The 27,750-nt window shown below is 71.5% G+C and overlaps 5 protein-coding genes across 5 annotated transcripts in view; 2 read left to right on the forward strand and 3 right to left on the reverse strand.

The window, feature by feature from the left end:
• The window catches only part of AURANDRAFT_62591 (hypothetical protein), a gene marked incomplete at both ends in the record, with an annotated part of 3,646 nt that extends 1,713 nt beyond the window's left edge, over positions 1-1,933 (reverse strand). Inside the window, one exon of the mRNA XM_009037003.1 lies at positions 26-1,933. Within this exon, the coding sequence (XP_009035251.1) occupies positions 26-1,933 (1,908 nt within the window). The remainder of the gene's footprint in view (positions 1-25) is intronic.
• Positions 1,934-8,600: 6,667 nt separating this feature from the next.
• On the forward strand, positions 8,601-8,882 carry AURANDRAFT_17458 (hypothetical protein; the record flags this gene model as incomplete). The annotated part of the gene is made up of 1 exon (XM_009036645.1): positions 8,601-8,882. A coding segment is annotated over one exon (282 nt), but the record flags the coding sequence as incomplete, so codon positions are not given.
• Positions 8,883-8,971: 89 nt separating this feature from the next.
• On the reverse strand, positions 8,972-9,940 carry AURANDRAFT_23702 (hypothetical protein; the record flags this gene model as incomplete). The annotated part of the gene is made up of 1 exon (XM_009037002.1): positions 8,972-9,940. The coding sequence occupies one exon, from the start codon at positions 9,938-9,940 to the stop codon at positions 8,972-8,974; it is 969 nt and encodes a 322-aa protein (XP_009035250.1).
• A 398-nt stretch (positions 9,941-10,338) lies between these two features.
• AURANDRAFT_62593 (hypothetical protein) lies at positions 10,339-25,371 on the forward strand (the record flags this gene model as incomplete). The annotated part of the gene is made up of 1 exon (XM_009036646.1): positions 10,339-25,371. The coding sequence occupies one exon, from the start codon at positions 10,339-10,341 to the stop codon at positions 25,369-25,371; it is 15,033 nt and encodes a 5,010-aa protein (XP_009034894.1).
• Positions 25,372-26,557: 1,186 nt separating this feature from the next.
• Positions 26,558-26,740, reverse strand: AURANDRAFT_9540 (hypothetical protein; the record flags this gene model as incomplete). The annotated part of the gene is made up of 1 exon (XM_009036549.1): positions 26,558-26,740. A coding segment is annotated over one exon (183 nt), but the record flags the coding sequence as incomplete, so codon positions are not given.
• Positions 26,741-27,750: the final 1,010 nt, after the last annotated feature.

Here is a 27,750-nt window from a genome sequence, read left to right on the forward strand (position 1 = left end):
TCTCGAGGCGATTGCCGAAGACGACCTCGTCGCAGCGCTCGACCTGGGCCTCCACGGGCAGGTTGTCGTAGCGGACGTCGCCGGGCCTCAGCGGCGCGGCGAGGGCCGTCGCTAGCGCGCTCGCGGCCCCGGCGCCCGCGGCCGGCGGGCCGTAGCGGCCCGCGTCGTGCTCCGCGTTTACGGCGAGGAACTGCGCCTCGAACAGGGCGACGACGGACCGCGGCGGCGCGTCCTTGGCCGCGGCGCCGAGGTAGTCGGCGTCCGGCGGCAACATCTGCAGCGGCAGGAGGCCGCCGTCGTTCGTCGGGTCGATGTCGTCGACCGCGGGCAACTCGTCGTCGGCGGCCGCGGCCGCGGCGAGCGCGTCCGCGCCGTCGTCCTTGGACGCGGCGCCCGCGAGCTTCTCGAGAACCCTCAAATCCAGCGCGAGGAAGGCGCGGCGCGCGGCGGGGTAGTGCGCCGCGAGGGCCTCCGCGGGCGTCGCCGCCGCGCCGCCGTGGAACTTCGCCGCGAGTTTTAATTTGGACTTCTCCACGAGGTCCTTCGTCTTCGCCGCGAGGTCCTGGGTCGCCTTGGCCGTCTCTACTGTCACGTCGCTCGCGATCTGCTGCGTCTTCGAGGCCAAAGCCAGCGCGCCGTCCTCGGCCCGCTCGAGCGCGTCGTCCACCAACGCCGCCGCGCGGCCGAGGAGGCCCGCGCTCTGGGCGTCGATGGCGTCGAGCTCCGCGGCCGTCGCCTCGTCGTCCGTCGCCGGCGCCGGCGCCGCCGCCTCCTCCTCCGGCGCGGGTTCCGCCTCCTCCGCGACGGCCGGCGCGGGCCGGTCCTCCGAGAGCCGCGCGGCGACCTCCGCGCCGCAGTCCTCGAGGATCGTCGCCCAGTGCGCCTCCACGAGCGACGCGCCGCCGCCGGGGGCTAGGACGTCGTAGTAGGTGCGCTCGCCGCCCGCGACGTCCGCCCGCTTCCGCCGGAGCACGCGCTCCAACCGCGCGACGCGCGTCACGGCGGCCTCGAGCGACGCCGCGAGCGCGCCGGCGACGGCGACGGCGCCGGCCCGCGCCGGCGCCGCCTCGGCGTCCAACACCGCCGCGGCGCCCGCGCGGCTCGCGGCGCGCGACTCGCGGAGCGCGCCCGCGACGGCGTCGTCGAGCGCGCCGAGCTCGTAGGCCGCGCCCAGCGCCGCGGCCGCGTCCGCGAGGTGGCCGCCGTCGAGCGCGACGCGCAACGACCGCTCGGCCGTCGCCCGGAGCCGGTCGCGCGTCGCCGCGACGAAGCCGACCTCGCCCGCGAGCACGTCGAGGCCCCTCAGGCGGCCCTCGCCGCCGTCGTCCAAAAGCCGCTCGACGTCGCCGACGAGCGCGGCCGCGGCGCCGAGCTCGCGCAGCTCCACGCCGCCGCCGGCCTGCTCGACGCGGTCCAAAGCGCCGACCTTCTCCCGCAGGCGCCGCAGCGCGAACAAGGCGCGCTGGCACCGTCGCAGTAGGCGGTTCGCCTCGAAGACGAGGCGCAGGCGCTTGGTTTTGGCCGCGCAGGCCTCGAAGGGCACGAGCACCTTGCGCGCCATGGCCCGCGTGCGGCGCCGCACCTCCTTGGCGGCGACCTCCACGGCCTCGACGTCGCGCTGGAGCGCCGCGAGGCCCTTGGCGCTCCGGATGAGCTTGTCGCGCGACTCGTCGAGGTGGCCCTCGATGGCCTCCTCGACGGTCGCGGCCCGCGCCGCGACCTCGCGCACCGTCGCCTCGGCGTGGCTCTCGCCGCCCTCGCCGCCGGGGGCGCCGTCGCGGTCCCGCACGATGACGGCGTTGCTAAAGGCCGCGGCGTCGAAGTCGTCGTGCACGAGGTCGCCGTAGGTCGGGTCCGACGCGAACGTCGCGAGGACCTCGCGCGCGCGCAGGTGCGCCGGGCCGGGCGGCGCCTCGGCGTCGCCGCCGCTCATGGGGTGGTTGGACGACCGCGGACGGCGTCGCAGGCCGTCGCGAGCTCGAGAAGTGCACGGCACCAGCATCGTCGAGTGCAATGTGGTGAGCAGCCCGTCGTTCGAACATCGTTCACGCGCTAAGGCGCCGCGAGCTGGGTCGCCGGAGCGGCCGCGCAGGTGCTGAGCAAGCTCGCTTTCGGCAACGCGCCGTGTGCGCCCGATGGCCGCGTCGCTCCCGGGCCCGGCGACGCTGCCGACGCCTCCCAGCGAGGACTACAAGTACGTCGCGAAGACCACGACACTGCCGAAGCCGATTCGCCTGATCGCGAAGGACCAGGCCGGCACGGCGCCGGCCCTCGCGGTCCCGGCGACGGCGCTCGCCACGGCCGTCGCCACCGCCACCGCCGAGGCCGAGCCCGACGCGCCGCCGCCGACGGCCGAGGAGGTCGCGGCCATCGCCGAGAAGCGACGACAGGGCCGCGAGTCGGAGGCCGACGACGCGCTGTCCCGCGTCCGCGCGACGCGGCTCCGCGCGCTCAAGCACGCGTCGGAGCAGCTCCCCGCGGGCCGCATCGTCACGCCGCGCACGCCCAAGGAGATCGCCATCGCGCGCTGCGGCAACGTCTCCGGCCTCATCTCCGACGACAGCGACGACGACGACGACGGCAACGCGGGCGGCTAGTTTGGCGAAGGTAAGCTGTTCTTCTGTGGGATCTCCTTTCGACGACGCGGCGCCTCCCGTGCTTTAGACGACGCGCCGCGGCCGCCGGATGATGTCGAGCGCCCGGCCGCGGCCGTTCAGGTTCTTCTGCTTCGATGCTTCCAGATCTATTGTCACGTGGCGACTCCGCGCCTTGCCGCCGGGATCCTGTCGCGGCTCGCAGACGGCGACGGTGCTCGACTCCGTCTGGGTGACGTACGCGATCTCGATGTCCCAGGACGCCGCGGGAGTGTACGGGATCCACGCCTTGTCGTCCCGCCAGAACCAACGACCGAAGAGGCGCGTCGCGTCGCTGTCCCCGACGGCGCGGTGAAAGGTCCGGCTCACGCAGGCCAGGGCCAGCGCCTCGCGGCACGCGGCTCGCAGCGGCGCGTCGTCGAGTTGCGTGCCGCGCGAGGCCGCCGCACCCTTGAGCCGCGTGAACCTCAGCAGGTCGCCGCCGCCTTGATCGTCGCGCAGCTGCGTGATCCTCGCGCGGGCGGTTGGGTCGTGGCGCTGCCTCCATCCCTCGAGCCAGGCCTCGACGACGACGGTCCACAGCTCGTTCGGGAGGTGCCGTCGCTCCGGCGGCGGAGGCTCGGCGCGCCGCGACGACAGCTCTTCGGCTTCTCTCGGCGTGCACAGGCAGAGCGCCTCGTTCGCCTCCAGCGCGTCGCAGCTCCCGAGGGGCGCGCCGGTGCTGCGGCGGAAGAGGCTGGCGGCCTTAGCTTTCACCTTCAGCTTCGCGGCGGCGGTCTTCCGCAGCGCGTCGACGCCGCCCTTCTCCGGCACCTTGACGATCTGGCCGTCCTTCGCTGGACCGCGATGCACGACCACATATCTCGCAGGCCCTCCCATCAGTGAGAGCTGCCCAGATTAGCTGCCCATTAGCTGCCCGTCACGTTCACTCCCTTCAACAATCTCACCGTGCCTTTTTCAATAGCGCGCTCGAGAGCAATCCTCGCATCTCGTGCGCATGGCGTCGCTTTTCGACGGCGGCGCCGCCCCGCTGGCGGCCCCGTCGGGCCAGCCGCGGACGCGGCGCCTGCTCAAGGCCCTCGACGACGGCCTCGCGGCCCTCAACGCGCTGAATCCCATGAACCTGCGCGGTGCGAGCGGCGGGTCCCTCATCGGCAACATCAAGCTCGGCGTCCAGAAGGCCGTGGGGCAGGCGCCCGTGGACCTGGGCCCGAGCGCCCACTTCGCGAGGATCACGCCGGAGCACTTCCGCGAGAAGGTGGGCACGCTCTCCGTCGAGGTCCTCGAGGCGGGCGGCTGGGCGGCCGCCTCCGTCGCCGGCGACGTGCTCACGGCCGAGGACGTCTACGTGCTGCTCTGCGTCGACGGCCTCGTGGCGCGCACGTGCACGCGCTTCGACGCGCGCGCGCCGACGTGGCCCCGGGACAGCCGGCGCGCCTTCGCGTTCGACCTCAGCGACCCGCGGGGCTCGCTCTTCGTCGCCGCGCTCGACGAGGACGACGAGAGCCTCGCGAGCGACGGCTTCATCGGGCGCTGCGGCCTGGCGCTGCGGTCCCTGCGCGCGGGCGCGACCTACGACGCCTGGCTGCCCCTGCGCAAGGAGAACTCGCGCCAGGAGGAGGACGCGATCGCCGCGCGGATCCGCGTCGCGTCGCTCGCGCCGGACCGCGCGGCGTCGGCGGACGCGACGCAGGCCAAGTCGCGGGGCGCCGTGCGCATGCGCATCCGCGTGGACTGGGACGACGGCGGCGTCGGCGCCGCGCGGTCCGTCGCGTCCTGGTTCGTCGGGCGGCCCCCTAGACGCACCGTCGAGCTGCCGTGGACGTGGAGCGGCCGGAAGCAGCGCGAGGCCGTGCGCTTCGCGCTCTACGGCGAGAACGCCGACGGCGGCGACCGCAACGAGGAGCCCGTGGCCACGGCGAGGCTCCGGGACCACGTCGTCGAGCTGCTGGACATGGGCAACGGCTTCGCGGACGCGTTCAAAAAGGCGGCGCTCGACGTCGCTTTGTGGCGCCGGCCGCTGCGGAGCGCGTGCGCGCTCTTCGCCTGGCTGTCGACGTGCAGCAACGGCTCGCGCCTCTGGGGCTGGGGCTTCCTGCTCGCGTCCGCGAGCCTCTTCGACAACTTGCGGGGCCGCGAGGCCGCGTCTCGCACAGGGCAGCACAAGAGAGCGAAATTCCAAACTTCAAAGGCTCCGATCTCGGCCATTTTCCACTCGTTTTGGCTGATTTTTGGACGAGCGATCATCTCTCGGAACGGTCTCGAAGCGTGGATGTGTTTTCCGTAACGCGCGCGCGCGGAACACTCACGTTGAAGCGACGTTGAATCACTCTTGTCCTGCCCAGGTCGCGCATCGAGGCGCCGCAGCTCGCGCTCGGCCAGTGGCTCCGGCTCGTCTGCGGGCTGCGGCTCCCGCCGCCGACGCCGACGTCGGCCGACGACGCCGCGCGCGCCCGGGCCTCGGCGACGCGCGCGGCGGCGAAGGTCGTCGAGGCGCAGCGCATGGAGGCCTGGCGCCGGCGCAACGCGGCGCTGGCGCCGTCGCCGGACCGCGCGGCCGAGGCCGCCGCGGCCGCCGAGGCGGAGAAGAAGGGCAAGTCGGGCCACGGCGCCAGGGTCCACTACTCGCTGAACCCCCTCGCGCCCGCCCTGCGGCCCGTGCAGAAGCAGCTCTTCCTCTTCTGCCGCCTCGCGCGCTGCGTCGACAACGCGCTCGACGGCCACCTCGACCCCATCTTCACGTCGTCGCTCGCCGTCTTCTTCGGCCTGAGCAGCGCCCTGGCTTTCGCCTACAGCGAGCTCTGCCACGACGCCGTCGTCCTCGTCCTCGGCAACGTCCTCGCGGTGCTCGCGCGGGTCTTAGGCGTCGCGGCGCTCGGGCCCCAGAACTACTTCTTGGAGCGCTACTTCGACGCGTCGGCGCGCCTGAGCGCCCTCGCGCTCTCGGGCTTCTCCAGCGAGTACCGCGCGGCCTTCCGCGTCCAGCGGACCTGGCGCCGGAAGCTCGCGGCGCGCGCGGAGGCCGCGGCGGAGGCGACGCGCGCGGCGAAGGCGGCCGCCGCGGAGAAGAAGCGGCGCGCGCGCGCGAGCAAGATGCAGCGCCAGGCGTCGGAGCTCCGCGTGAGCCTCGCGGTCAAGGAGCGCGCGCAGGACGCGCAGCTCGTCGCCGAGTTCAAGGAGGCGCTCCGCGAGGGCGCGCCGGGCCACAAGCACCACAAGTCGGGGCTCGGCTTCGGCGGCAAGTCGCTCCGCGCGATCACCGCGACGGCCGACGGCTTCCGCGTCGCCCACACGCAGGTGCCCTGGCACATGCCCTACCACTTCGTCCACGGCTCCAAGCCGGCGCCGAAGCACGTCAAGTTCGCCCAGGTCAAGGCCGTCGAGCCCCTCGACCCGTCGAAGCCGAGCCGCATCACGTACTGGCACGAGAAGCCCCGCGACGCCGCGGCGGCGCCCGCGCTGAAGAAGACGACGATCCACCTCGCCAAGGACCGCCACGCCGAGGCCTTCCACGAGGGCCTCAAGGCCGTCGTCCGCCTCAACATGGCGCCCGAGGACGCCGCGGGCGCGGACGACGACGACAAGGAGGACGAGAGCCTGGCGAAGACGGAGCGCGCGTCGGCGTCGGGCTTCAACCCGCTGATCCACACGGTCGTCGTCGAGCCCGTCGTCGTGCCCTACCCGGCGCTCGGCGGCTTCTGCGTCGCGACGGCCCTCGAGCGCGACGCGTGGATGGAGCCCCACCGCTCCGCCATCGTCGACCCGCCCGCGGGGGTGCGCTAGCGCGTGCTTAGTGAAGTCCCTTCGTCCGGCGCGAGGCGCGCTTCGGCGCGCATCGGCCAGCATGTTGCAAACTACGCGCGTTACACGTCCGGCGCCCCGAACCCCGGCGCGTCCTCCGGCGGCGCCGCGTCGTCGTCGCGCAGGCCCCGGGCCATGTTCGCGAGCGCCTCCTGCAAATCCGTGGCGTGGCCCGCGAGCTGGTGCTCCTCGTCGGAGAGGCTGTCGTCGTCGTCGTCGGCGCGCGCCGCGACGCGCGCGCGGATCGCCGCCGCGGCGGCCCGCGGCGTCGACTCGCGGCTCGCGAGGATCTCCGCGCCGACGCCGTCGAAGAGGTCGTCGACGTCCTCGAGCGCGACGTCCGGCGGGAGGTCCGTGTGGGGGCAGCGCGCGAGCTCCTCGCGCAGCTTCGCGACCTCGGATGCGTGGCGCCGCGCGACGTCCGCGGCGGCGCGGTCGGAGCGGTCCCGGTCCCGCGCGTGTCGCTCCCGGGTCTCCGCGGCCTCGGCCTCGAGCTCCGCCAATCGCGCGCGGCCGCGGGCCGCGCGGTCCGCCTCGCACGAGGCCTCGACCGCGAGGCGCCGCGCGCGACGCCGCCGCGGAGAAGACCGCGCGCGCCGCGGCGTCGCGGTCGTCGTCCGCGCGGCGCCGCGCGTCCTCGGCGCGCCGCGCGGCCGCGCGCGCGTCCGCGGCCTCGCGCGAGAGCGCGGACTCGCGGCGCCGCGCCTTCTCGCGGTCGCGCGCCAGCTCCGCGCGCGCGTCGGCCGTGCGCGCGTCGGCGGCGGCGGCGGCCTCGCCGGCGTCGTCGCGCGCGCGCCGCGCGTCGTCGCGCTCGGCCGCGAGCTCCGCCTCGCGCCGCTCGAAGTCCGCGCGCGCGGCCGCGGTCTCGCCCGCGGTCGCCGCCGCGGTCTCCTGCGACGCCTCGAGGGAGGCCAGGTGCGCGACGTCGCGCTCGGCGACGGCCATGGCCAGGTCCGCGGCGGCGAGGTCCCGCGCGTTCTCGAGCGCCGCCGCGGCCGCCGCGCGCTCCCTCGCGACGGCGCGGTCCAAGCGTCGATCCCCGTCCGCGCGGATCGCGGCGCAGAGCGCGCCGCACAGGACGTCGTCGTTCGCGGCGCCCGCCTCCCGGGCGTCGCCGGCCTCGCGCGCGGCCGCCGCCGCGGCCTCGCGCGCGGCGGCCAGCGACGCGGACGCGTGCTCGAGGTCGGCTCGTAGCGCGTCCGCCGTCGCCCGCTCGCGCGCGGCGGCGGCGCGCAGGCCCGCGGACGCCGCGCGCTCGCCGTCCAGCGCTTCCCGCGCGGCGTCGGCGGCGGCGCACTCCGCCGCCACGGCCCGGCGCAGCTCCGCGGCCGTGTCGGCCTCGCGGTCGAGCGCGGCTTCAGCGCCGATCTCCGCGCGGTCGACCTCCCGCGGCGCGGCGGGCGCCGGCGCCGGCGGCGGCGTCGGCGGCGCGGCGGCGGGCTGCGGCGTCCGCGGCGGCGGCGGCGACGTCGCGCTGCCCTTGAGCGCCCGGTTCATCAATTTGGCCAGCCGGTCGTCGTCGGCCGTCGGCCGGTCGCTCGTCGCCGCGAGGTGCAGCTTCTGCGCCTCGACGCGCGACTTCAGGCGCGCCATCTGCTGCTGCGCCCAGCTCGAGCTCGGCTGGCTGGGCGACGGTCGCGCGGGCGGGGCGGCGGGCTGCCTCATCCTGCTCGCGCAAAAACTGCAACTTGAGTCCAATCAAAACGGTGCGGCTGGGTGCTGCTCTCCGTGTCCGGAGTGAGTCGCGCCTGTGCACGCTGGCGCCCGAGTCCGCGCAAGCCAAGCGTCGACGCGTCCTCGCGGGCGTCGTCTCGAAGGCATTCCAGTCGAAGTTCGGCAGCGCGGGTCCTCACGCCGTCGCGCTGCGCGTCGCCGACTTCCTGAACAAGAAGGAGCGCGCGCCGGTCATTTCCGTCACTCTCGAACTCAGAGAAGGAAAATTCGAGCCGCTGATCGTGACCGACCAGTGGTTGCGCGTACTCCGAGCCCGCGGGTGTCTCGACATCTACGCCTACAAGTATGTCGGCCACAACGCCGACCGCGTCGGTAAGTGGTACTGGCGCCACTCGAGCGACCAAAAGGCGCGCAAGCGCGCCGCGGGCCGCGAACTCGTCGTCGTCGGCGGCGGCGAGTCCGAGCTCAACGCAGCGTAAGAAGCCGAAGCGCGCCGCGCCGCCGGAGGGCGAGCCGAAGGTCATCACGACGATGGAGGACTTCCGCGAGCGCGTGCATTTGAAGGTGCAGGAGGTGCCCGCGGGCAAGCTGACGACGTACGGCGGCGTCGCCGCGGCGCTCGGGTCCAAGAGCGTCGCGCGCCACGTGGGCTGGGCGCTGCGCGACGGCAACTGCGAGGCCGAGGGCACGCCGTGGTGGCGCGTCGTCAACGCCAAGGGCGAGATCAGCTACCGGTCCGACGACGTCGAGGCCGCGGGCGAGACGTCGGGGTCGAAGCAGGAGGACCGGCTCCGCGCGGAGGGCGTCGAGTTCGCCGCGCGCCGCGCGGGCGACACGCGGAAGATCGCGAACTTTTCGACGCTGCTCCACGAGTTCTAAACGATTACAGATAAAAGCGGGGCCTAGGGCGGCGGCTTGCCGCTGCGCGAGAGGGGGTCCTTGTCCACGGGCAGCGGCAGCGTCGCCGTCCGCCGCAGGTCGTCGTCCCCGTCGGCGCGGTAGCCCAAGAAGTCCTTGACGACGTCGTTGACCGTGAAGGAGACGGCCGTCGCCGCCGGGTTCTTGATGAGGTTGAGCGAGATGCCCTTGAAGAGGCCGCCGAGGCCCTCCGCGCGGAAGATGGACGCGAGCGCCGCGAAGACCGAGAGCCGGTTGATCGGGTGCGCGGCGCCGAAGGCCTGCTGCCGCCGCCGCACCGTGTCCAGCGGGTAGATGATGGACTCGGAGCAGAGCCCCGCGACGTAGCCGCAGACGACCTTGGCCAGCGCGGGCCGCTCCCGGAGCCACTCGTGCTCCGCGGCCAAAGGCTTCGCGGTCTCGAAGACGCCGAAGCCGATGGCGCCCCGGGGCCCCGCGCCGACGAGCGTCGCGCCGAAGCCGCCGTAGAAGCCGGCCAGACCCTCGGCCCTCCGGAGCGCCGCCGCCTCGCCGAGGAACGACGACGTCGGCGTCGACTGTTTGACGGACACGCGGACGCGCAGCGTGTCGAGCGGGTGCGTCACGACCGTCGCGCCGACCATGGTCATGTAGCCCGCGACGAAGCGGCTCGAAAAGGTCTCGCCGTCGCGGCTCAGCCATCGCCGGCTCAGGGCCGCCGCGTGCGGGTACAGGCTGTAGACCAAAACGGAGTGCGGCACGTTGCGGTAGACCGCGGCCGCGGAGCCCGCGAAGAAGCCCCGGTAGCCCCGGGTCTGGACCGTCTCCGCGACGATGGCGCTGTAGGCGCGGGTCGGCCCCTCGGACGTCTGCCGGATCCACTTGACGCGCTGGATCGGCTGCTTCGACAGCGTCGCCGCGAAGCCCGATATCGTCCCGCTGCACCAAGTGATCTGCGAGTTGCTCAGGGACCAGTCGTCGTCGGGCCACGTCATGGACGCCGCGCGCGTCGACGCGCGGGCCAGCGACGGCGCGCGCGCGCAGTCGAGGACGGCGCGGACACGATCGTCGATGTCGCGGCCAAACGAGGGCACGGCACAAATGTATTGCTGCACCTTGAATCGCGTTGCCCTCGCCTCAAGGTATCCAGCACAACCGATCCGCGCTCAACGCTTGCGACGGGTTTGATAAGAGGTGTTTGGCCGAGCGGCTGCAGCACGACGCGAGGCGCGGCGCTTGGGGCGCCGTCTCTCGCGACCGGCTGACGCGCGGAGCCCTTCGGACGACGCGCCGCCGCGCCGGCGACAAGGGCTGCGCCGGCCTCCGCTAGGCGCGTCGCGCCGCCGCCGAGAGCCCCCCCGGCGCCGGCGGCGCCGGCGGCTCGGTAGCGACCATGCCGGCGAGCGGCCACGCCCCGAAATCGTTCGCGCAGCCCAAGGCCATGGAGCCCATCGAGCTGCTGTGCCTCGAGGACAACACGACCCAGGTGCACAGCAGCGTCGGCATCGACACGCCGCTGTTCCAGCCGTACCCGACGGAGGTGCGGTTCCGGGACTACGCGCCCTTCTCCTGCATCGAGCGCACGCTGCGCTTTCGGAACAACGACCACGTGGCGCGGCGCATCAAGGTGCTCCAGCCCAAGAGCCCCTATTTCGAGGTGAGCGGTCCGCACGCGCGCGGCAAGGACGTCACGCTCAAGCAGAGCAAGGTCGCGACGGGCATGGAGGTCTGCTTCGTGGTCAAGTTCCGGCCCCAGGAGGTGCGCGAGTACAAGGTCGATCTGGTGTGCTGCACGGAGCGCGAGAAGTTCATCGTGCCCGTGCGCGCGTTCGGCCTCCGCGCCGCGCTGAGTTTACCGGAGGAGGTCGACTTCGGCACCGCGGCCGTCAAGAGCACGAAGCAGCGGTCCCTACTGGTGCAGAACATCGGCGCCTGCACGGCCGTCTTCAAGCTGTCCTGCGACACGCCGGAGATCTTCCAGGCGTCGCCGAGCGAGTCGATCACGCAGGTCGGGCAGATGGCGACGCTCGAGCTGAGCTTCACGCCCCAGAAGGTCGAGCCCTACAGCGGCACGTTATTGGTGGAATTCCTCGGCGACGAGACGCGCGTCGTCACGGTGGCGCTCAAGGGCATCGCCGAGGACGTCGACGTGCACCTGTCCGCGAACTCTGTGGCTTTGGAGCCCGCGTACGTTTCTTTGAGCTCCCAGACGACCTTCCGCATCCGCAACGCGAGCGAGATCCCCGTGCTCTTCAGCTGGAAGCAGTTCTCGAACATGGCCGAGCAGGAGGCGGAGCGGAGCCGGCTCCACAGCGACCTGGAACGCATGCAGCAGCTCGAGGAGGCGCACCTGGAGGAGACGCTCCGCCAGGACGAGCTCGCGGCGTTGGCGCACCACGGCCACGGCTTCTCCAACCAGCCCCAGTCCGACGAGTCCGACGGCGACCTGAGCGGGGACGAGGGCAACGTGCCCGGCGCGACGCGGGCCGCGCGGTCCGCGCTGACGACGAAGTACCGCCACCTCCGGCAGGCGCTCGAGAAGGACGACATGGTCTTCGCGGACGAGAACTTCGAGATCAAGCCCCTGAGCGGGGAAGTGCGGGCCCTGTCGGAGATCGAAGTGAGCGTGACGTTCCGGCCGGACACGGCCGCGGACTACGCGTGCACGGCGTACCTCGACGTCATGGGCCGCGAGGAGCGCCTCCCGATCTGGCTCACGGGCCTGGGCATCGGCCCCAAGGGCGCGCTGAGCTACGACGTCTTGGACATGGGCGACGTCTTCATCTCGAGCCCCTACGAGTACTCGCTGGGCATCACGAACAAGGGCGACATCCCCGCGGAGTGGAAGCTCTTCCCGCCGCCGACGACGACGTTCCAGTTCTCGCCCACGTCGGGCGTGTTGGCCGTGGGCGGCTCGGAAGAGCTCACGGTCCACTTCATGGGGACGACGCTCGGCGAGTTCTGCGAGCTCGTCGACGTCGCGCTCGACGGGTCGAACGAGAAGCTCACGTGCCAGTTCAAGGGCCACGTCATCGGGCCGACCTTCAATTTTGATATTGACATCATCGAGTTTGGGTTGTGCTCCTACTCCTTCGCCCACGTGCGCACGCTGGACCTCACGAACACGGCGGACATCCCCATGGACTTCAACCTGTCGATCCCGCAGGACGGCCAGTTCGGCCGCCACGAGTTCGTCGTCGAGCCCCGGACGGGCACGCTGCCGCCGGGCGAGACCGTGCGCGTGTCCGTGACGCTGACGCCCATGTCCGTCAAGGTCTACGACTTCTACCTCGTCGTCGACGTGCCCGGCGTCGGCGACGCGCTCTTATCTTTGCCCATCTCCGCGGAGTGCCTCGTGCCCGACGTCACGGTCGCGGAGCAGGAATTGGATTTCGAGCGCTGCTTTTTGCGGTACCCCTACGAGCGGGAGCTCGTGCTCGTCAACGGCCACGACCAGCTGTCCGCGCGCTACGCGGTCGCCGCGCAGGAGCCCCAGACGACGGTCGTCGGCGAGTACGCGTGCGAGCCCGGCGCGGGCGTCATCCCGCCGGGCGGCATCGTGCGCGTCACGGTCACCGTGCGCTGCCACAAGCTCGGCAACTTCCGGCTGCCGCTGACGACGTCCATCGCGGGCTCCGCGCAGCCGCCCTTGGCCGCGACCATGACCGCGGTCGTCTGCGGTCCGGACCTGTCGATCGAACCCAAGGAGCTGAGCTGGGGCGCGACGGAGTGTCTGGTCGACGCGCCGCGCACGGTGACGCTGCGCAACAACTGCTGCATCCCCGCGCCCTTCAAGACCTTCGTGAAGAACGCGCGGTCGAAATTTCGCGTCGACGTCCGCGAGTCCGTGCTCGCGCCCATGGACGCCGTGGACCTGCAAGTCGTCGCCTGCCTGGATGATACGACGATGCACCGGGACCAGCTCCACGTCGTCGTCGCCGAGGGCGAGAACTTGATGATGCCCCTGTCCGCGCGCGGCATCGGCACGACGATGTTCTGCCACGAGGACCTGAAGGTGTTGGACTTCGGCGCCCAGTTCACGGCGAACTTCTTCGAGCGCAAGATCACGCTGGAGAACAAGGGGCGCCGGCCCCAGGTGTTGAAGTGGGTCAACGAGACCTGGCAGCAGCATTTGGTGACGCAGTCGAAGAAGAACCGCGGCGCCAAGGCCGCGGACGACAAGGAGAAGAAGGGCCCCGGCGGCGGCAAAGATTCGTCGGCCGTCGTCGCCAAGCCCAAGGCCAACGTCGGCGCGCCGACGTTCACGGTCGTGCCCGAGGAGGTGGAATTGCGGCCTAGGACCGCGGCGATCTTCACGTTCCGGGGCTACTCGACGCACAAGGGCCTGCTGGAGGAGAAGATGGTCTGCGAGACGCGCGTCCACAAGGAGAAGCAATCCAAACCCGTCTTCTACACGACGGTCAAAGCCGACGTCATCGAGCCGCTCCTCTCGTTTTCTTCGCCGTCGCTCGGCTTCGTGCACGACCACGAGCCCGACGTGCCCATCCAGCCCCAGTCCCAAGCCTTGACGCTCAAGAACAACGCCGTCCTCCCCCTCGTCTTCGCCCTACGCTGCGCCGTGCCCTTTAGCGTCGACGCCTGGGAGCACACGCTCGAGCCGGACGAGGAGACGACGGTCCGCGTGGACTTCGACCCGGGCTACAAGGGCGACCGCCAGTCGCAGAAGCTCGACACGCGGCTCACGGTGGCCTACCACCAGCACCCGCAGCGCGACTCCGTCGGCCTCGTCGGGGAGATCAACTTCCCGAACCTCCACTTCGAGTACAGCGTCGTCAACTTCGGGTGCATCCTCAACGACACGACGATGACGATGCGCGTCCGCGTGACCAACTGCTCCAAGGTCGAGACGGCCTTCAGTTGGGCCTTTCTGGAGGACGAGGAGGCGTCCAAGGCGACGTCGACGACGAAGAAGCCCTACATCCCCATCAACCAGGTCTTCGACATCCTGCCGATCCGGAGCCGGCTCAAGCCCGGCGAGGTCGAGGACGTCGACTTCATCTACTACGGCCACGCGGGCCGCAAGTTCAAGGGCACGTGCCTCTGCGAGGTCGAGGGCGGGCCCGAGTACAACATCGTGCTTCTAGGCGAGGCGTCGACGGTGGGCTACAAGCTCGACCGCGCGTCGCTCGACTTCGGGAACGTGTTGTACACGAAGTCGGAGGATCTCGAGTTCAACATCGTCAACACGGGCAAGGTCGCCTTCCCCTTCACCATCTCCCTGGGCAAGTCCCTGGACCTCGCGGGCCTCCTGGCGAAGCGGGACGACGACGAGCCGCCGGCCGTCGGGTCCGCGTCGGACGTCTTAGAAGTCCACCCGACGACGGGCCGCGTCGCCGCGAACGACAAGCAGACCATCGTCGTGCGCCTCAAGCCGGGCCTGCCCGAGACCTTCCGCGAGAACCTGGTCATCGAGGTCGCCCACTTCGAGCCCGTCGACTTCCCCATCACGGGCACGGGCATCTACGCGTCCGTGTCCGTGTCGTTGCCGCGCGACGCGAAGAAGATGGCCCACAACCTCGGCGCGGACCTGGGCACGACCTGGGCGTCGGCCATCTCCAAGACGCGCGAGTTCCTCCAGCAGGAGCGCCTCAACGCCGCGGAGCTGCTGCCGCCGCCGCCGCCCGCCGCGACGACCCAGCCGTTCGCCGCGCCGCTGCCCATGGCGTCGAGCGCCGCGGGCGCCGCGGCCGCCATCGCGGCCAACGACGCCCAGACCGACCCGGCGTCCACGACGCCGCCGAGCGACTCGGCGCCGCCGTCCGGCGCCGCGACGCCGAAGCCGTCGACGGCCCAGACGACCGGCGCGATGCGCGAGCCGTCGTTCACCATGGCCGAGATCGAGGCCGAGACGAACCGGCGCATCTTTTTAGACCACCTCAAGAAGGAAGAGGAGAAGCGGCGGAGCCACAGCCGCCCCCACACGCACGAGGGCGACCACGCGGAGCGCCCGCACCCGCCGCCGACCGCGTCCTCCCACGGCGGCGACGGCCACGACCACGGCTTCGTGCTCGCCTGGCACGCGTGCGACTTCGGCAACGTCGTGAGCGGCACGCACCGGAAGCGCACGTTCCGCATCACGAACTCGTCGCTCACGGGGCCCCTGAGCTGGTTCTTCGAGAAGAAGGTGTTGGCGAACACGGGCTTCTCGATCGAGCCCGAAAAGGTCGTGCGGCTCGCCGAGGGCGCGACGGCGACTTTCGAGGTGAACTTCAACGCGAAGAAGTCGCTGCGTCTAGGCCACAAGGAGCTCCTGCTGCCCGTGGACGTGAAGAACGGCCCGCTGACGTGCATCGTGCTCCAGGCGAACGTGACGATGCCCGACATCTCGCTGAGCGCGGAGGCGCTCGACTTCGGCCCCGTCTGGGTCGGCTGCGGCCGCACGATGCACGTCCAGATCCACAACACGAGTCCCGTGCTCGCGGAGTGGGACTTCAAGAAGGCCATGGGCGCGGCGCGCGACGAGGCGCGGTTCACGCTGAGCCCGCGGTCCGGCGCGCTCCTGCCGGGCCGCAAGCAGAACGTGGCCGTCGAGTTCGTGCCCGTCGACGACCGGCCCTGCTCCTTGAAGCTGCCGCTCAAGGTGAACCAGTCCACGAAGACGTGGCTCGTGAACTTCGCGGGCGCGGGCGTGACCGCGAAGCTCCAGTTCTCGCCGTCCGTCGTCGAGATCGGGCCCGTGCTGCCCTTCGAGGACGGCACGGGCCGGCCGGGCACGACGGCGACGACCGTGACCATGAAGAACGCGTCCGATCGACCCGTCGAGGTGTTTTCTTTGGACTTCGACGACGAATATGTCACCGAGGAGGCCTTCCTCTCGACCTACGACGCCTTCGGCGAGGACGGGCTGCTGCGCCTGCCCGTGCGCAATTTAGGCGAAAAATTGCCCATCAACATGGACCCGCCGGTCGAGGAGGACGCGGGCCCCGAGGGCGAAGAAGAAGAGGGCGAGGAGCCGCCCGCGGAGGAGGCCGGCGAGGAGGCCGCGGCCGAGGAGGCGGCGGTCGCGCCCGACGACGGCCTCGAGGACGACGCCGACGCCTTGGGCGGCGCCGCGGACGGCGAGACGCTCCGGAGCAGCGGCCGCGCGAAGGACGTGTGCCTGGTCGCGCCGCCGCTCGCGGGCGGGCCCGAGCTCGCGACGAAGCTCGCCGAGGCCCACGGCTACGCCGTCTGCACGCCCCTGGGCTGCGTCCACGCTTTGAGCGCCGTGCGCAGCGACCTGGGCAAGAAGGCGCGGAAGGCGCTCGGCTGCGAGGTCCCGGGAGACGCGCCGCCGGAGCCCGCGGAGGGCGAGGAGCCGCCGGCGGAGCCCGCCGAGGGCGAGGAGGGCTACGTGCCGCCGGAGCCCGAGCCGAGTTTGGACGACCCCAACTTCCTCGCGGCGTGCCTCGCGTGGCGCGCGGGCCGCGCGGACTCGGGCCGCGGCCTCGTCGTCGACGCGTCCGAGCCCGCGCCGGGCGCGCCGGTTTTGGAAGTCGTCGCCGGCGCCGTGCCCCTGGCCCTGCCCGGCTCGACCATGGCGACGCTGACGCTCAGCGACGCCCAGTACCTCGCGCGGCTCAAGGCTTTGGACGACGAGGCCGCGCGGACGTCGCACGCGCTCGAAGGCCTCGTGGACCCGCCCCTCGCGGAGACCCAAAACATCGGCGAGGCGGCGGCGGCGCCCGAGGACGGCGAGGAAGCTGCGAAGCTGCCGTCGCGCGCGCTGCTCAAGGCGCAGATGGTGGACAAAGCCCGGCCGTCCGCGCGCGCGCCCGAGCCGCCGCACGACGCGGCCGACGACCCGAAGCGCGTCGTCGGCGGCGTCGCCGTGCTGCGGACGGCGGCGGCGACGGTGCAGTCGCGCGTGCTGGAGGTCGCGGACGACGCGCTGTCGAGCCTCCGGCCCGCGGTCGAACCGCCCGCGGACGAGTCCGCGGCCGCGCCAGTCCAGCCGCCCCACGTGGCCTTCGCCGAGGCGTCGGCGAAGGCGACGGCGGCCTTCGAGGCCGTCGTCGCCGCCGAGGCCCAGGCCAAGGCCGACGCGGAGGCCGCGGAGAAGCTCGCGGCCGCCGAGGCCGCGGCCGAGGCCGGCGAGGAGCCGCCCGCGGAGGAGGAGGCCGCGGAGGACGTCCTCGAGGAGGAGCAGCCGCCGCCGCGCTGCGTGACCTTTGGCGTCGTCGAGGAGCCCGTCGTCGAGGTGCCCGCGGAGGAGCCCGCGGCCGAGGGCGCGGACGAGCCCGACGCGGCCGCCGACGACGCGGCGTCCGCGGCCGCGTCCGCGGAGCCGAGCGCGCCGGAGCCCGCGGCGCCGGAGGCCGCCGTCGAGCCCGTGGATTTGGACGCGGCGACGCCCCTCGAGCGCTTCCTCGCCGCCGTCCCCGGGCCCGCGGAGCCGCTCCCGGACCCGTCGGTCGTGCCGATCCCGCCCGCGGTGACGCAGCAGCTCGTGCGCCGGCCGCCGCCGCGCGCGCCGCGGTCCACGCAGCAGCATTTTACGATCGTCGCGGCGCCGCCGACGACGCCCGAGCCCGTCGAGGGCGAGGAGGACGAGGAGGCGGACGCCGCGGAGCCGGAGCCGGCCGCGGAGGGCGGCGACGAGCCCCCGGCCAAGCCCAAGCGCTGGGTCATCCCGGCCCAGTCCGAGGTCCAGTTCGCCGTCAACTTCCTCTCGACGCAGGTCGGGAGGAGCCACGCGTCCCTCGGCTTCGAGGTCGTCGGCCTGCCGAGCCACGAGTTCACGTTACCGTGCGTGGGCTCCTGCGCCGTGCCGACGATCAACGGCGACCCGCGCAACGTCTTCATGACGCGCGTCAAGAACCGGCCGCCGCCGCGGGCCCAGCCCCTGTCGAAGCGCTTCGTATTGAACGCGAACGAGTTCGAGTTCGGGCCGCTGCTCACGTGGAAGCAGCCGCCCATGCGGCTGCCCGCGCCGGAGCGCGAGGAGGGCGCGCCGGAGCCCACGCCGGAGGAGGCCGAGGCGGCCCAGGCCGCCGCGGAGCTGCGGACGCTGGTGCGGGGCACGAACTGCGACACGTTCCGCATGAGCAACAACGGCCCGTTCGCGACGGCCGTCGACTTCCACTTCCGGACGTCGGAGCCGCCGGCGGACGGCGGCGCCGAGGACCCGGAGCAGCCCTGCGTCTTCTACGCGGACCCGCCGCGCATGGAGCTCGAGCCCGGGGAGACGCGCGATTTGGAGGTCTGGGCGTTCCCGCGCGCGCAGGGCGCGTGCGACGACACGCTGTTGGCCTGCGTCGCCATGAACCCGGAGCCCTACGCCTTCGCCGTGCGCTGCGCCGGCGTCGAGCCGGAGCTGACCCTGAGCGGGCCCTGGAGCGACGGCGACGGCGTCACGGCGCCGGACGACGAGCCCGCGGCGGACGAGCCGCCGCCGACGCCCGTTTTGGATTTCGACCGTTTGCTGCTGGGCCGCAGCGAGATGCGCGAGTTCACGCTGACGAACGCGAATCTGTGCCCCGTGGCCTGGCGGTTAGATCTCGCGGCGCTGGAGCCCTTCGCGCGCGAGCTTCGGGTGGAGCCCGCGAGCGGGCGTCTGGGCATCCACGGCAGCGCGCGCATCACCGTGTCCTTCAGCGCCGTCGAGCCGCTGACCCTCGACCCGACCCTCTTCGTCGAGTACAGCGACGACGAGGGCGGCCTCCAGTCCGAGGAGCGCGTGCGCAAGCTCGAGCTCGTCGTCAAGGCGGAGGCGTACCTCATCCGCGCGATCGTCTTGGACGAGGACCCGGACAAGCCGCCCGAGGACCCCAAGGCCGCGGCCAAGGGCAAGGGCAAGGGCGCGCCGGCGGCGGAGGAGGTGGACCCGGCGGACGAGAAGACGCAGCCGGGCACGCTCGACTTCGGGCAGATGCGCGTGGGGGAAACCGCGCAGCTCGGCTTCGCGCTCCGGAACCGCGGCAAGTACGACTTCAGCTTCAAGTTCGGCTTCCGGCGGGCGGCCTACACGGAGATCTTCTCCGTGTCGCCGTCCGAGGGGCTCATCGAGGCCGACGGCAGCGTCCGCGTCGTCGTGTCGTTCTGCTCGCGCGGCGAGGTCAAGCTGAGCGACAACAAGGACATCTCCTGCACGATCAGCGAGCCCATCACGGGCGAGGCCGTCGAGTCCTTCCCCGTGACCGTCGCCGCGACGTCGCTCTTCCCGCGGTTCCGCGTGCAGCCGGGCCGGGGGCTCACGTTCGGCACGGTCAAGTTCAACGACCCGCCGAAGGAGCGCAAGTTCGACCTGCGCAACGAGGGCAAGTTCTCCTTCGCCTTCGCCATCGCCGACGCCGACGGCGACATGGACGCGACGGCGCGCAAGCGGTTGTTGGGCGCGACGCCCCTGGCCCTCATCGCGACGGCCGACGAGGACGAGGCCGTCGAGATGGGCCTCCTGCCCGCGCGCGAGGAGCCGGACATCGAGGAGGTCGAGGACGAGGCGCCGGAGGATGCGGAGAAGCGCCGCGCCGAGCGCGCCCTGGCCATCGCCGAGGAGCGCCGCGCGTTCTACGCGCAGGCGCCGTCCGTCGGCGACGCCGAGGCGCCGCCCGACGGCGCGGTGTCCCTGGGCCAGTTCGTCGTCGCGCCGGGCGGCGGCGTCGTCGAGCCGGGCCAGTCGCTCCAGGTCACGGTGACCTTCAACCCCGAGGGCTGCGCCGTGCACAAGGGCAATTTGCGGATCGCGGTCGCGGGCTGCGACGGCCGCGACGCGGCCGTCGCCGCGGCGTCCGCGTACGAGCTCTTCGCGGAATCCCGGAGCCCGGGCATCAACTGCGCCGACTTTTACCAGATCTTCGAGGAGCAGGCCGTCATCGCGTCGTTAGGCGACGCGGACGGCGGCGACCCGGGCGCGGCCGCCAAGGCGGGGTCCATCTTCGCCACCAAAGAGAAGGTCTTCTCCTTCGGGACGACGGCCCTCACGGACGACGACAAGGGCTTCGGCGAGCGCTTCAAGATCACGAACCCGAACAAGGTCGCCGCCGTCGTCAACTTCGCCATCTCGCCCAAGGCCGCCGAGGGCGGCCGCGAGGACCCGCGGTCCGTCGGCGGCGCGGACGTCTTCACGGTCCAGCCCGCGAACTGCGAGGTGCCGCCCCACGAGCACCGCTACGTCACGGTCTACTTCCACGCCAACGAGATGCGCGAGTACCGCGCCATGTTCGCCGCGACCGTCGAGGACAGCGCCGAGGCCGAGACGGGCGCGTTGAGTTTCGAGCTCGCGGGCCGGGGCACGCTCCCCTCCGTCGCCATCGAGGGCGTCGACCACGGCGACGGCGGCCAGTCCCTGGACTTTGGGCGCCTCCAGGTGGGCCGCAGCCGCAGCCGGACGCTCACGGTGCGCAACGACGGCGTGTTGAACGCGACGGCGCTCGTCAACTTCAACGTCGCGGACCGCCACTTCGGCTGCGCCCACGCCGGCGGCTCCGTGCAGCTGTCCCCCGGCGAGAGCCGCGACGTGACCGTGACCTTCAAGGCCCTGCCCTGGGCGCCGCTGCCCGAGGGCGAGCCCGCGACGGAGGCCCGGGACGTCTCCGCGAAGCTCGCGCTCAAGGTCCTCGACAACAAGTACGAGGCGACGACGGTCGTGCTCAAGGGCGCGACCTTCGAGACGGACGTGTCCATCGAGAAGCTGCCCGACGACGTCGAGGACGAACTGAAGTTTGGGGAACTGAACCTCGCGTCGGGCGAGACCGCGCTGACCGCGGAGTTCACCGTGCGGAACCTGCGGCCGCGGACGGTCCGCTTCGAGTGGCCCGACCACGCCACCGTGGCCTTCTCGCCCAAGGTCGGGCACCTGCTCCCCGGCGGGTCGCGGACGGTGACGGCGACGTTCACGCCCGGCGCCGAGCCGCTGAGCCTCGACGAGGAGCTGTCGCTGGACACGCAGCAGATCGCGCTGACGCCGCCGGCGGAGGACGACGAGTCGCCCCTGATCTTGGACACGCTCCTCGAGGGCGCCTGGGACAGCGACGCGCGCGTCGAGCGCGAGGCGACGGCCGCGGAGCGCGCGATCATCGACGGCGTCGCGTCGGAGGACGACAGGCCCAAGGAGCGGCGCGCGTCCAACGCCAAGGACAAGGGCAAGAAGGGCGAGCCCGCGGGCGACGCCGGCGAGCTGCCGCCGGGCGTCGCGGCCGGCCCCGTGACGGACGACGGCGCGCAGCTGGTCGTCGTGACGCCCCCGGAGCCGGCCTTCGAGGGCGCCGCGGACAAGCAGGCGCAGCCCCTCAAGTGCGTCGCCGTCGCCGACGCGCCGGGCTTCGAATGCGACGCCAAGGGCCTGACCTTCAAGACCATCCCCATGTACCAGAGCCTCTGCTCGACGTTCGAGCTCCGGAACACGTCGACGATCGCGCTGCCCTACCGCTGGGTGCTCACGAACGCCGGCGGCGACCCGAGCCAGACCGCGGGCGGGCGGCGGCCGACGACGGGGCTCGCGGTCATGCAGCCCATCCCGTCGCCCTTCTCCGTGTCGCCGTCCAGCGGCGACGTCGCGCCGAACTCGTCGCAGACCTTCAGCGTCCACTTCGCGCCCATGGAGGTCGACGACTACTACTACGCCCTCGAGGCCGACATGCCGTCCCTCGCGAGGCCGCCGCCCGCGGCGGACGCGGCCGCGGAGCCCCCCGCGGAGGACGGCGCCGAGGCGCCGACGCCGCTCGAGCCCGTCCGCGTGGGCCTCCGGGGCCGCGCGACGCGCCCGGCCTGCCACATCGACCTCAACGAGGACGGCGACTACCTCGCGCGGCGCCAGCCCAACCTGCTCAACGAGCACGGCCACCGCGACCAGATCGAGGCGACGAACGTCCGCATCGTCGAGGTGAGCTCGCGGGGGCTCCGGGTCCAGAACACGAAGCGCTTCCACGTCGTCAACCCGACGGCGTCGTCCTACGACTTTGTCTGGGAGCCGTCGGGCCAACCCCACGCCGCGTGGCGCTGCGGCACGCCGCGCGGCATGATCCTCTCCGGGAAGCGGGGCGAGATGGTCTTCGAGTTCACGCCGAACACGGTGGGCGTCGCCGAGGCCTTCTACCGCTTCAAGATCCCCGAGCACGGCATCGACGAGCTGTTCCTCTTCGTGGGGCAGGTCGTGGAGCCGCGCGTGACCTTCGACCGGACGCGCGTCGACTTCAACGCGGTCATGCTGGGCAACATGGCGTCGGAGACGGTGCACCTGGTGAACTCGGAGCATCTGCCCTTCGCCTTCAACTTCGAGAAGCCCGGCATCGACAACGACGGCCCGGGCGCGGCGCCGCGGCGCCACCCGACGCTCGAGATCTCGCCGCTGTCCGGCCTCGTGCCGCCGAACGGCCGCGCGGCCATCGAGCTGAGCTTCCGGCCCGGCGAGGAGAGCCTCGTGAACACGAATCTGATGTGCACGGTGCGCAAGAAGACGATGAAGCTGAACCTGAACCTGAAGGGCGAGGGCTACGCGGTCCACTCGAAGCTCATGCTCCTCGAGGGCGTCGCGGCCGCGCAGGCGCAGAAGGACGGCGAGCTCCTCGACTCGGGCGTCGGTTTAAGTGTGGGCGACGGCATCAGCGAGCTCCACCCGTCGCCGGCGGTCAACGTCGTCGACTTTGGGACCGTGCACCTCAACCAGACGCTCACGAAGACGCTCGCGATCGCGAACAGCGGCAAGTTCAACTTCGACTACGTCATCGACCGCGGCGCGAACCCGAACCCCATGCTGGTCCTGAGCGGCGCCAAGTCGTCGGGCACGGTGCGCAAGAACGGGCGCATCTTAGCGACGCTGACCTTCCACCCCGTGTCTCCCTGCGTCTTGGACGGCGCGCAGTACGTCGTCGCCGTCGCGGGCAAGTACGAGTACGTGCTGAAGATCGTGGGCAGAGGCGTCGCGCCGAATCTACGGTTTTCCTTCAGCGACCACGACTTCGGGCCCTGTTTCATCGTCGTGCCGGGCCAGCCGCCGACGCGCGAGTCCGTCGTGCTCCGCGTGTCTAACCAGGACCCGCACGCGCACCTGAGCCTGGATTGCACGCTGCCGCGGAACAAGGTGCTGGTGGTCGAGTGCGGGCCGCGGGTGCTGGCGCCGGGCGAGCACGTGGAAGTCGTTTTGCACTTCACGCCGCGCGAGATGCAGGACTACGCGTTCCCCGTGCCGTTTTTGATCAACGGCGTGTCCACGGTGACGGTGCTCGTCAAGGGCCGCGGCGTCGCCGCGCGGTTGGAGCTCGTGCAGCCGTCGCAGGCGTCCTGCGCCTTCGGTCTGGTCCGCGAGGGCGAGGACATGGTCAAGCACGTCCAGGTCATCAACCGGTCCGCGAGGGCTTTAGGCTTCGATTTGGTGGACGAGAAGGACGCCCTGGCCAAGGCGGACGTCACGTTATCGCCGGCGACGGTGAGCCACCTGCGGCCGCGCGGCGTGACGACGATCGAAGTGAGGTTCTCGCCGAAGCGGCGCCAGCGCGAGTTCAGCGAGCCCGTCTTCGTGCGCTACGCCGGGGGCCTGCGCCAGCTGCTGACCGTGTCCGGCCGGGCGACGGGCATGGAGGTGGCGTTGTCGACGGACACGCTGAGCTTCGGCGCGGTCTGCGAGGGCTCGCGGCGCACGCGGCGGCTCCAGCTCGAGAACTCGGGCGACATCGCGACGCGGTTTCAATGGAACCGGAGCGGCCTCGGCGACCTGTTCACGATCTCGCCCCTCGAGGGCGTGCTCCGGGCGTCGTCGGAGGTCGCCTTCGACGTGACGTTCACGCCGACGCGCGTGGACCCGGACGTGCGCGTCGACGGGATGCAGCTCTTCGTCGAGGGCGCGGCGCCGCTGCGGCTCGCCTGCGTCGGCGCCTGCGTGCCCCAGCCCGACGAGTCGAAGCAGACCCTGGACTTCGAGTCCGTCGCGCGGCGCGCGGACGTGAAGTCCGTCGTCGTCAAGAACCCGACGAACAAGCCGTGGTTCCTCGCGCCGACGCTCAAGCACATGGAGGCCCTCGAGCACTTCAAGGCGCCGGGCGAGGTGTCCGTCCCCGCCAACGGCGAGGCGGCGCTCGACGTGTCCTACTTCCCGCTGACGATGACCGTCGACGACGAGCCGCCCGCGGAGGACGCCGAGCCGCCCGCCGAGGGCGAGGAGCGCGAGGCGCGGAAGCACGTCGCGGAGCTCTTCATCGCCCTCCCCGACGGGTCGGCCCTGCTCTACCACCTCCGGGGCGCCGCGGGCCCGCCGGAGACGCTCGTCCACGAGCCCATGTCCACGGCCGCCAAGGCGTCGCTGCCGATCTCGCTGTCCGTGTCCAACTGGCTCGGCGCGCCGCAGCACTTCGACGTGGCCTTTAGCCTCGACGACGAGACGGCGTCCCTGGACTCGACGTTCTTGGAGGGCACGTCGACCTTCGACGTCGAGGCCGCGGAGACGCGCGCGTACGTGCTCCGCTTCTTCTCCTACAAGGTCGGCAAGACCGTCGCCGTCGCGCGGTTCACGAACCCGGCGTCGGGCGAGTACCTCGAGCACTCCGTCGAGGTCGAGGTCACGCCCGCGGGCGTCATCTCCGCCCTGAGCCTCGAGGCGCCCGTGCGCCAGACCGCGCGGCGGTTGATCACCATCGAGAACCCGTTACCGAAGGACGTGTCCGTGACCTTCCCCGAGGACTGGTGGCGCTGCGACAACCCGCACGTGAAGCTCGCCAAGGTCGGCACGATGCAGGGCTCGCCCGAGGGCGTCTTCGAGGTCGAGTTCCGGCCCTTGGTGCCCCACGACCGCGTCGAGGCCTCTTTAAGCTTCGACATCGAGGAGCTCGGCGAGTTCAAGTACACGCTGACTTTGGGCGCGACGCCGCCGGCGGCGATCCCGCAGATCAAGTTCGAGGCGCCTCTGGGCGGCGCGCAGGTCGAGACGTTCTCCTTCCCCGCGTTCCCGCTCGGAGCGAGCGGCGGCGGCGCGGCCAAGTTCGCGTGCTCCGTGGCCAAGGCCAAGTTCTTCGAGGTCGCGTCGTCCATCGACGCCGACGTCGGCGACGAGTGGGAGGGCAAGGAGGTCCAGCTCCAGATCCGCTTCGAGCCCGAGGCCCTCGGCGCGATCTCGGACGTGCTCGTCGTCGACGGCGGCGACCGCGGCGAGTACCGCGCGACGCTCACGGGCGTCTGCAAGCGGCCCGAGCCCCGGGGGCCCTTCACCATCGAGGCCGGCGGCAAGTGCGACGTCGAGTTCAGGAACGTCTTCTCCGAGGCGCGCGAGTTCGTCTTCACCGTCGACCACCCGGAGTTCGCCGTCGCGACCGGCAAGGCGAACATCAACGCCCGGTCGCCCTACACGGCGTCCGTCAGCTTCACCCCCGTGGACCCGGCCGACGGCTCCGCGCCGCCGCCCGTCGTCACGGCCCGCATGCTCGTGGACTGCGTCGACCCCGCGGGCGAGAAGCAGTCCTGGACCTACTACCTCCGCGGCCAACGGAAGGCCGACTAGATCTCTGGCCCTCGCGCGAGGCGCGCGCGCGTCCCCAAGCCGCGCGCCGCGCCTAACGCGACCGAGCCGTAGTGGTGAGGCAAAGTTGCAACAGTTGAGCTCCTCTCTGTTCTCCGCGGCCCTTCGGGGTCGCGGGTTGGAGACGGCGCGAGTCGGTATGGCCCAATGGATAAGGCGCGTGACTACGGATCACGAGATTCTGGGTTCGAATCCCAGTATCGATTTCTTTTTGCTTTTTTTTGCTCGGACGTCGCCCCGAGCACCGTTGCGCGCTGCCCCCCGACGACGCGCGTGGTGTTTCAGGCGGCTCCTGTCTTTTTGGGCCGGCGGAATGCCCAAACTTGGGGCTCCGCGGAGCTCGGAGACGATGCTCGATGTGATTCTTTCTGCTCCGCACCGTGAGCCTCTTCTACGCAACGAAGACGGGCGCTGACTTGTTTTGCGAGCTTCACGCGTCGTCCTCGTCGCGCGTTGCACAAAGGTTCGATGGGTTCGGCCCTGCGGCTGAGGAAGAGAGCTTCGTTTGTCACGGGACGCGTGCGTTCGCTCGCAGTCAGTGCACATCGGCATCGTTCGGCGATGGCGACGTGCCAGCGTGGTCGGCGGGGACCATGGGCGTGTAGACGGACGCGAAGAAGCTGCCCCGCTGCGCCAGCTCCGCGCGCGTCGCCGACGAAACTTGTCTCGATCGAATGAACGGAACGTGCCGCGCGGATCCGCTGCGATCCCGGACCTTTTGAACGCTCGCGCCGCCTCTTTATCACTTATGATGCCCTCGGCCACCGGTCACGGCTCTCGACGTCGTCGAGCGCGACCGCGCGTTCCCGACGGGCGGCCGATCGCCCCGGGGAGACGCGCAGGCGAGGGCCGCGGACGCTCCCAGAGTGGCGCGGCGTCGGGACGTCGGCCGCATCGCACGGGGCCGCAGTCGACAGGCGAGCGCCTCGCGCGCCGCGGAGACGGCGATCTCCCTGGCCCGCGCGTTCGCGCCGAGCGTGACGTCGTGGCTAAGTCTTACGCGCACATTCCTCCCGCGTGCCGAGCAGTCCATATGCTAGGATCGAGGCGCTTCGTGTTTTAGAACGTTAGCCTGGCTGTGCCCGCCGCCACCGGGCTGGAGCAAGTGTAGTGGCGAAGTAGACTTACGCGTTAAGACTTAGGCTATTACTTGCGCGTCGAGGGCCGCGAGGTTCCTCATAGCTGGCTCGTTGCCCTTGGCAGCGGCGCGCTCGAACCAGTATCTGGCTTTGCCGAGGTCGACTTCCGTGCCTTCTCCATTGTGGTAACAGCAGCCAAGGCCAGTCTCCGCATCGGCAATGCCTTGATCCGCCGCGAGCGTGTAGTACCGGAACGCTTCTTCGAAGTTCTCCGCAGAATAAAGGAAACCGCCTAATCTGGATTGCCCGAACGCGTGGCCCCGATCTGCGGCCGCGCGATACAGCTTCATCGCCTTCTTCATGTCCAGCTTGACGCCACTTCCAATTTCGTGCAATGCCGCAAGTCGTAACGTCGCGTCCACGTCGCCGAGCTCCACGGCGCGCTTCCATAATTTCGCGGCTTTCTTATCGGATTTCACGAAACCGTAATCACCGTGGCAGTACGCATCTCCCAAACACGTAATCGCTTCCGGCACCTCGTTCTCCACATGACGGCGAAGACGCGCGAGGTCCTCCGCATCGTTTTTTGCGGGCGGCAAACGACAGAGGGGACACGCGTCGGTGCCGATCTTGTCGGCGCACGACTTGCAGACCAGCCGGCAGCAGCAGACGCGAAGCGAGCGCGTCGCATTCACGTCCCACTCCTCGAGACAGATCGGGCACCGCGACCCGTACCGCGCCGAGAGCGGCTCCCGCTCCGGGTTCTCCTCGCGCCGCACGCGGGCCGCCTCGTGTTCCGCCGCGATGCGCGCGCGGACCTCGTCGGCGTGCGACCGCGGCGCGGGGCCGTAGAACACGTCCCGCGGCGGCGACGGCGGGCGCGTCGGCGCCTCGGCGCGGGCCGCGATCTCTTTACAGACCTTCCGGTGGCCCCGGTCGCGCCAGTCGATGCGTTGGCAGTCCGTCGAACAGTAGGCCGTCGTGCCGCAACCTTTGCAAGCTTTGGCGCCTTTTGCGCCGCAGATCGTGCAGATGTGGAGGGCGAGCTTGGTCCGGGCCTTGCGCTTCTCGTAGGCTTGCTTCTTGGCTTGTAGCACCGGGTCCATCGTCCTCGCGTCGATGAGTTCGTCACTGCTCTTCTCGCCTTGCTCCTGCCTCGCGAGAACTCGGCGCCGACGGCGAGCCAGATACAGCCGGTGAGAATCGTATCAAGGCCTCGCCCGCCCTCGGACGGCGGCGCCTCGCGCCTCGGCGGCGACCCGAGCGACCAGGCTTGACGAGG

This window comes from Aureococcus anophagefferens, assembly GCF_000186865.1.
Source record: "Aureococcus anophagefferens unplaced genomic scaffold AURANscaffold_5, whole genome shotgun sequence".
Lineage (NCBI taxonomy): Eukaryota > Pelagophyceae > Pelagomonadales > Pelagomonadaceae > Aureococcus > Aureococcus anophagefferens.